This window comes from Lepus europaeus, chromosome 7 (genome assembly GCF_033115175.1).
Source record: "Lepus europaeus isolate LE1 chromosome 7, mLepTim1.pri, whole genome shotgun sequence".
Taxonomy (NCBI): Eukaryota; Metazoa; Chordata; class Mammalia; order Lagomorpha; family Leporidae; genus Lepus; species Lepus europaeus.
Window position 1 is genome coordinate 8,610,073 of NC_084833.1, and position 8,015 is coordinate 8,618,087.

Sequence of the window (8,015 nt, forward strand, 5' to 3'; positions counted from 1 at the left end):
CCCAGATTGAGGAAAACCCGTAAGCAGAGAAGTCAGGGAATTGTGAATTTGTTGTCAAAGCTCTTCACTCCCAGGCTTTAATCCAGATGCACTTGTTCTCTCCAACCTGTGCTGCCATGCCCAGTTTCTCTGGGAGTAGCAATAAAGCTCTGTCCCACCTCTTGGGCTTCTTCCCCACCTGCAAAGCCCATAATCTCCTAGCATGTCATCCTCCTGTCCTCAGAAGTGATTATGCAGTCAGGTTCCAAAGAAGATTAAAGGAGCAGTGTGTGGGTGCCCCGAGCAAGGGTACTCTACCCTGAGTACCCTCTTAAGAATTCAACCAGCTTGCACTTTTATAGTTACCACCATGGCCCTGGTGCCAGGGAACAGCGAGGAGGATGGGCCTTGGCCTAGGGACAGTACAGGTTCCTCCCGGCACCCGGAAAGTCCCAGGCTGACCAGCTCTCTCTGGAAGGACACGGGAGACATTGGCAGGGCTGAAGGTCACCAGGATGCTCAGGCTGTCTCTCAAAAGCCACGCCTGCCCTCCATTGTGGTGGAAACGTCTGAGGTGAATGAGGACGGTACAGGTCTCCAGTGGCCATGTGAGGACCTGCTGCTGCTCACTGATGGTGAGGAAGAGGAAGCCGAGGCCTTCTTCCAGGACCAGAGTGAAGAGCCAGGTGAGAGGTGCCTGGTTCAATGGGGCTGTTGTGATCTGGCTGTTCTGGGAAGGGTGGGGAAGGAACAGTGTGTCCCCTGCATGCAGCAGGACAAGGCATAGAGCAGCCAAAGTGAGGAAAGATGTGGGAGGAAACATCAAGGCAGATGGTGAAGTTGAACATTGGAAGGAGCTGTGCTGTCATATGGGGTAACATTTTTAGATGTGTACCTTTAATTTTTTTAAAAATTAGTTTATTGTTGGGAAAAGATAATGAAATGACCTCAAACCCAACTACCCATAAACAGTTACTATTTTTGATACCTCTTTTCATCTTTGTCCAGTTCTGTATACTACTACAGAAGCTACCTATTTACTTTTTTTTTTTAACTATTTACTGTGTGTTAGGCAAGGAGCTTAACACTTTCACTTCATATTCAGGAAACTCAACATGGGACTTTCCCTTTATGGATGAGGCTGTGGAATCAAGGTTCTTAATCATGATCACTTTTTTTTTTCCCCCTCAAAGTATTTTTTGTTTGGTTTTTAAAATTTTGAGAGGCAGAGAGACAAAGAAACCGAGGGCTCCCATTTCCTGGTTTGCTCCGCAAATGCTTGTACCAGCATTTGTTTCATCACCATCCCTGCTGCCTGGCAGGGAGCTGGACAAAGGCTGGGAGTCAGGAATCCAAGCTAGGCATTCCAATACGGGACAAGGGCATACCTCCCAACCTGCATCTGAACTGGCAGGCCACATATTCCACCTTCCTTTTTTATAAGGAAAAAAAACCACCTTACACAAATTAGTCCTGTAACCGTTTTAAATTTCACTGCAAATGGGCTCTGCTCTTTTCCTTCCTTCCCAGGCTGGACTTGGAGCCCACAGGACCCTAGGTCTCCCTTAAGAACATTTAACCCTGGAGTCATCTGGGGGCAGGAGCCGGAAGAACAAGATGCCTCTTGGACTCCTGAGGGCTCTGAGTACCAGGAAACCCCCAACCCCTGTGCTCGAGGGGACCCAGCAACAGGTTCCTGTGTCTGTAGAAGCCCCTTTGTGGAGTACTCCCCCCTCCTCCTCCCTCCTGTTCACTTTGCAGGCAAGTATGGTTCGCTTTCCCTCACCTAGCTTTGTTTATGAAGCCTTTGTACCCATTTTCTCATAATCTTCCTTTTTTCACAGGTGAGGAAATTAAGGTTTAGTAAATTGTTGCTGGGATTTGGACTAAGTACACTTTGGCATCCCATATGGGCTCCAGTTCCGATCCAGCTCTCTGCTGATGCACCTGGGAAAGCAGTGGATAATGGCTCAAGTGCCTGGGCCCCTGCACCCACATGGGAGAAGCAGCTTCTGGCTCTTGGCTTCAGCCTAGTGCAGCCCTGGCCTTGAGGAGTTAAACAGGCCTTTCAAAAAAAAAAAAGGTACCTGTTTTGTTTTTAGGAGCTCCTGTTAGTTCTAGTGGTGACCCCACTTGTACCTTCTCTTTCCAGCAGTCATCCAGTGCCTGCCACTGTGAAAAGTCTCACCTATTACTGGATGTAATCTTTGAGAGGGAGAGAGAACTTCCATTTGCCAGTTCACTTCCTGAATACAACTGTCAGGGCTGGACCAGGCTAGGCCAGAGCCAGGAACTTCATCTTGGTCTCCCATGTGGGAGACCATCTGCTGCCATTCCAGGATGTACATTAGTGGGACGTTGGGTTGGAAAGCAGTAGGGACCCACTAGGTACTCTATCCATGTCCACATGCAACTGTAGGCGTTTCCCCATTCTGCTATGAGTGAACAGGCTAGTTCTCAAATTCTCATATCCCAGCCAACTCACCCTGCAAAGACAAAGCTCTGTCTAACCCTTTGCTTGACCAACTGAAAGGCCAGGGTCAAAACGGAAGTGTTTTTTAATGAGCGCCTTGGACCAAGTAGGCAAAGTAGGTAATGCCCCTGAAAGGGCCCAGCTCCTGCAGAGTCACGTTCCAACCGGGGGACCCCTGCTCCAGGCAGGGCAGCCGCACATCAGGGTCCTCGTCTGAAAACTGAATCAGGGTCCCCTGCGGGCTCAGGACCCTCAAGCATTCGGAGAGCAGCCGGTAAGCCCCAGGCAGGCCACCCCGGGCAACAGCATCCCAAGTGCCCTTGTCCAGCACTAGCTGGAAGGAGCCCGACGCAGCCACAGGCCCCAGGTTCTGAGCATCAGCTTGCACGAAGTGCAGCCGGGAAGCGGGGTGCCCAGGGCACAGCGGTGTTTGGCCTTGGCTCCCTTCCAGGAGGCTGTTCATGTGAGCCACGGCCACGGGAGAGAAGTCCACTCCCAGCACGTCCACGGGGTGTGGGGACCTGGTGTAGAGGCCTGTACACAAGCCCGAGGTCCCACAGCCCACGTCCAGCACCCGCGGTGGACCGGCAGCCCGTGCCTCCTGCAGCAGCGGCAGTAGCAGTCCCTGGACTTGCTCATATCCAAAGAACCAGTCGAAGGTGGGGGCGCTGCCGGGCCGCAGCTGGGCATGGAGCCGATCCCAGAGGCAGCGGTCCGCCAGGCAGCTACCGGCCAGAGAGCCTGCGGACACAGGGAGCCTGGGTCACCTGGTGCGTGAGTTCCATTTGGAGCCACCATTTCAGGGACCACACCGCGGGGCATGGCAGACGCACCTTGCCCTCCCCACCTCCTTACCGGCCAAGGCGCGGGGCACGCATGACACGAGTGACCGCACGTGGAGCATTCGGAAGGTCGGCAAATTCCCGCGCCCCGAAAGACGTATGCAGCTTCAGAGTTAAAAAAAAAAAAAAAAAAAAAGGACACGGACCTGCGGTACGAACAAACCTTTATTGGTTACCACGCAAAAGGGAACAGAGCGCGGGGGTTGACAGCTCCTGCTCCAGGGAAGGCGTCCGCAGACCTGAAACCAAAGCAGAAGGCGTGAGCACCCTCCGGGAGCAGCCCGCAGGCCCTGGGCTCTGCCCTGCTCGGATGAGCCGTGTCTCGGCGCTTGAGGATAGAACCGGCGGACGGGAAGCAGCCGGCACCGAAGACATGACGCCGAGGGGCCCGCAGCCCTCTTCCTCTGCCTCCGCACATAACGGGGAGCGGGATCGTGCGCCCGGTCCCCGCCAAGAAAAGGAGGGCTCGAGACCCCACCCACGACCCTCGCCCGACCCACCCCCGAGGCGGGCGGCACAGACAGGACTCACCCGCTCGGCGCGCCCGGAAAGGCCGGCCCGCGGGCCTAGCCTCCTTATATAGTCCAGGGCCCGCCCCCGAGCCGCGATTGGCCGGCGGGGGCTGGGGGCGGAGCCCTGCGGCGCCGGCGTGCGGCGGAAGTGCGGCGGGGGGCGAGCGTCCGGGCTCAGCCATGGGACCTCCGGGGGGCAAGATCAACCGGCCTCGAACGGTGACGGCCTGGGGTCGCTACTGTTTCCCCGCGGGGCCCTCTTCTCTCGCTCGAGATGGGATCGAAGGGGCCGGGGTCTCCGGGGGCGGGGGTCCCGGGACGCGGCGCGCGGCCTCCATCTGACTCGCATTTTCTCTGGCGCAGGAACTGAAGAAGAAGCTGTTCAAGCGCCGGCGGGTGTTGAACCGGGAGCGGCGACTGAAGCGTCGGGTGGTCGGGGCTGTGGTAGACGCGGGACTGATCACGCGGCACCACCTCAAGAAGCGAGCGTGAGCGCCAACCCCTTTCCCCGCGGCCCTCCCCGCCCACTCCGGAGCAGCCGGTACCCCCGGTTTGCATGTGCGCTCTGATCTGTGCTGGTCGATGGTTCATTCCCAAACTCTGCTAGCCTGTCTATGCGTGTGGCGCACAGCCCCCTTTAGGGTCTCGGTGAAGCCACCTCTTGGATGCCTGCGTCCCACATTGGAGAGCTGTCGACTACCCCACTCCCCCCAGTAACAATGTACATCCACTTAGACTTTTTTTACCAGTAAACATATGTTTGCATTCAGAAAACTGCACACAGAAGTGTGTACAAGTCAGTGAGTTTTCCCCAAAACAGAAGATGTTGCACACAGGTTCCAAGGCCCCAAGATATGTGTTGAGATTAAAGTCTAGGTGTTAGAGAGACTTAGCTCATGACTTTTTTAGATCCCAGATTTTTTTTAAACAGTTGTGTGATGTGAATTTTCCCATAGCCACATAGATCCGTGTGTGTGATGTAAACCAGTTCACGGCAACCAGGACTCTTTCTCCTCCTTAGGTCCAGCGCGCGCGCCAACATTACTCTGTCGGGGAAGAAACGCAGGAAGCTCCTCCAGCAGATCCGGCTTGCCCAGAAGGAGAAGGCGACTATGGAAGGTGAGACTGGGGCACAGACACAGGAGGAGGAGTGGGGTGAGTTTATTCTGATTGCTCCATGCTTCTTTGTTCCTTTTGCTCAGTGGACGCCCCCTCAAAGCCAGCCAGGACCAGTGAACCACAGCTCAAACGGCAAAAGAAGACAAAAGCCCCCCAGGATGTAGAAATGGAGGACCTTGAAGGTGGCAGCTGAAGTACTTCTCCTTCATCAGAAGTCTCAACCGGAGCCGGAAGGACTCAGAGGACTTTGGAGAAAGCATTTCCCCCTTTTCATTCTTCCCAGATACCTCTTCCTTAGTGGCCCACTGACCTCCCCTGGAGGGATGTGTCAGCAGAGAAGAAGGGCCCCTAGCAGTCAATTCTTTTTGTAATAAAGCCCTTGAACTCTTTCTTGACTGAGACGTGTGTGATCGCAGTGGGCTGTGAGTGTGCAGACACGACAGACAGTCCGGAGGGAGGAGCCCCAAAACTTGCTCAAGCCAAGGCAAGCAGGAGCCAACCTCTGCAGTAGCCTGGTCTCCCTAGTGAGTGGCCCTGCAACTTTGCATTTTCAGACAGAAATAGAGGGATATGTAGGGATAGCAGAGGCAGTAAGGGTCCTGGTAACCAGTGCCGCCATTACTCCTATGTGACCAGAATAGGCTAATCATCTCACATTTTGTTTGTCTTTGCTCCTTTTGTTGCGTTACGTTTTCTTTCTCTCTTCTTTTTTTTTTTTGACAGGCAGAGTGGACAGTGAGAGAGAGAGAGACAGAGAGAAAGGTCTTCCTTTGCTGTTGGTTCACCCTCCAATGGCCGCCGGGGCTGGCGCACTGCGGCCGGCGCACCGCGGCCGGCGCACCGCGCTGATCCGAAGCCAGGAGCCAGGTGATTCTCTTGGTCTCCCATGGGGTGCAGGGCCCAAGCACTTGGGCCATCCTCCACTGCACTCCCGGGCCACAACAGAGAGCTGGCCTGGAAGAGGGGCAACCGGGACAGAATCTGGTGCCCCGACTGGGACTAGAACCCGGTGTGCCGAGGCTGCAAGGCGGATGATTAGCCTATTTTTTTTTTTTTAATTAAAAAAAAAATTTTTTTTTAAATTTATGACAGGCAGAGTGGACAGTGAGAGAGAGAGACAGAGAGAAAGGTCTTCCTTTGCTGTTGGTTCACCCTCCAATGGCTGCTGCGGCCAGCGCACCACGCTGATCCGAAGCCAGGAGCCAGTTGCTTCTCCTGGTCTCCCATGGAGTGTAGGGCCCAAGCACTTGGGCCATCCTCCACTGCACTCCCGGGCCACAGCAGAGAGCTGGCCTGGAAGAGGGGCAACCAGGATAGAATCCAGCGCCCCAACTGGGACTAGAACCCGGTGTGCCGGCACCACAAGGCGGAGGATTAGCCTGTTGAGCCAAGATTTAAAAAAAATTGGGGCTGGCATTGTGGAGTAGCAGGTAAAGAGGCTGCCTAGGACGCTGACATCCCACTGCCCATCCAGCTCCCTGCCAGTGGTCTGGGAAGAGAGTGGAAGATGGCCTAAGTATTTGGGCTGTTGCAACCCATGTGGGAGACCTGGATAAAACCTGGCCCACCACTGGCCTTTGCAGCCATCTGGGGAGTGAACCAGCAGGTGGACGATCTCTGTCCCTCTTTCTAATTCTGCCTTTCAAAATAAATCTTTAAAAGAGATTTTTTTTTTCCTTTTTTTTTTTTTTTTTTTTTTTTTTTGACAGGCAGAGTGGACAGTGAGAGAGAGACAGAGAGAAAGGTCTTCCTTTTTGCCGTTGGTTCACCCTCCAATGGCCGCTGTGGCCGGCGCATCGTGCTGATCCGAAGCCAGGAGCCAGGTGCTTCTCCTGGTCTCCCATGCGGGTGCAGGGCCCAAGCACTTGGGCCATCCTCCACTCCCTCCCGGGCCATTGCAGAGAGCTGGCCTCGAAGAGGGGCAACCGGGACAGAATCCGGTGCCCCAACCGGGACTAGAACCCGGCGTGCCAGCACCGCAAGGCGGAGGATTAGCCTGTTAAGCCACGGCGCTGGCCGAGAGATTTTTTTTTTTTTTAATGTATTTATTTTTTTGAGAGAGAGAGCTCCCATCTGTCAGTTAACTCCCCAAATGCCACAGCAGCTAGGGTTGGACCAGGCTGAAGCCAGCAGCCTGGAACTCCATCTGGGTCTTCCACATGGGGTGGAGGGCAGCCATCTGCTGCTTTCCTGGTTACATCGCAGAAAGCTGGATTGCAAGTGTAGCAGCCTAGTTTGAACCAGGACTCATATAGGATGCCAGCATCACAGGCCGTGTTTAAACTCACTCTGGCATAACACTGGCCCCTTGAAGACCACATTTTATTTTTTTCTTAATAATGTTGAAAATTTTTGTGGGAAGCCAAGGCTGGGATCCTTAAAATGAAAAGCTCCTAGGGCCAGCGCCGCGGCTCAATAGGCTAATCCTCCGCCTTGCGGCGCCGGCACACCGGGTTCTAGTCCCAGTTGGGGCACCGATTCTGTCCTGGTTGCCCCTCTTCCAGGCCAGCTCTCTGCTGTGGCCAGGGAGTGCAGTGCAGGATGGCCCAAGTGCTTGGGCCCTGCACCCCACCGGAGGCCAGGAGAAGCACCTGGCTTCTGCCTTCGGATCAGCGTGGTGCGCTGGCCGCGGCACTCATTGGAGGGTGAACCAACGGCAAAGGAAGACCTTTCTCTCTGTCTCTCTCTCTCACTGTCCACTCTGCCTGTCAAAAAAAGAAAAAAAGCTCCTTTGCTGAAGTTCTTAAGAGGAAAGGGTCTCTTTGTGTAATTCAGCGATCCCTGGAAGAGGGAGGGCTTGGGCTCAGCATTCACCTTCCCTCAACATTTCTTTTTTGAAAAATTTAAAAATTTATTTGAAAGGCATAGTTACAGGGGGTAGGAGGAAAACAGAAAGATCTTCCAACTGCTCATTCATTCCCCAGAAGGTTGCAATGGCTAGGGCTAGGCCGAGCTGGAACCAGGAGCCAGGACTTTCTTCCGGGTCTCACATGAGTGCAGGGACCCAGGGACTTGGGGCCATCTGCTGCTGCTTTCCCAGGCACATTAACGGGAGCTGGACTGGAAGTGAAGTAGCTCGGTTTCAAATTG

At 54.4% G+C, this 8,015-nt stretch overlaps 2 protein-coding genes and 1 non-coding gene across 4 annotated transcripts; 1 reads left to right on the forward strand and 2 right to left on the reverse strand.

Moving 5' to 3' along the window:
• Positions 1–334: 334 nt before the first annotated feature.
• LOC133762949 (uncharacterized protein C11orf98) lies at positions 335–5,314 on the forward strand. Of its 2 annotated transcripts, XM_062195992.1 has the most exons (5): positions 335–665; positions 1,510–1,740; positions 4,170–4,294; positions 4,828–4,925; positions 5,009–5,314. In XM_062195992.1, exons 1-5 carry the CDS (start codon positions 350–352, stop codon positions 5,040–5,042), a joined length of 804 nt encoding a protein of 267 aa, XP_062051976.1. In that variant the 5' UTR covers positions 335–349; the 3' UTR covers positions 5,043–5,314. The 2 variants fall into 2 exon arrangements, with proteins under 2 accessions (XP_062051976.1, XP_062051975.1); XM_062195991.1 differs by lacking the exons at positions 335–665; positions 1,510–1,740 and adding an exon at positions 3,945–4,025.
• On the reverse strand, positions 2,495–3,533 carry CSKMT (citrate synthase lysine methyltransferase). Its single transcript, XM_062195990.1, has 2 exons — positions 3,308–3,533; positions 2,495–3,193 (listed from the first exon to the last, which is right to left on the reverse strand). Exons 1-2 carry the CDS (start codon positions 3,354–3,356, stop codon positions 2,538–2,540), a joined length of 705 nt encoding a protein of 234 aa, XP_062051974.1. The 5' UTR covers positions 3,357–3,533; the 3' UTR covers positions 2,495–2,537.
• Positions 3,610–3,758, reverse strand: LOC133764947 (small nucleolar RNA SNORA57). Its single transcript, XR_009866514.1, has one exon. It is a non-coding gene; the product is annotated as a small nucleolar RNA SNORA57 (small nucleolar RNA).
• Positions 5,315–8,015: the final 2,701 nt, after the last annotated feature.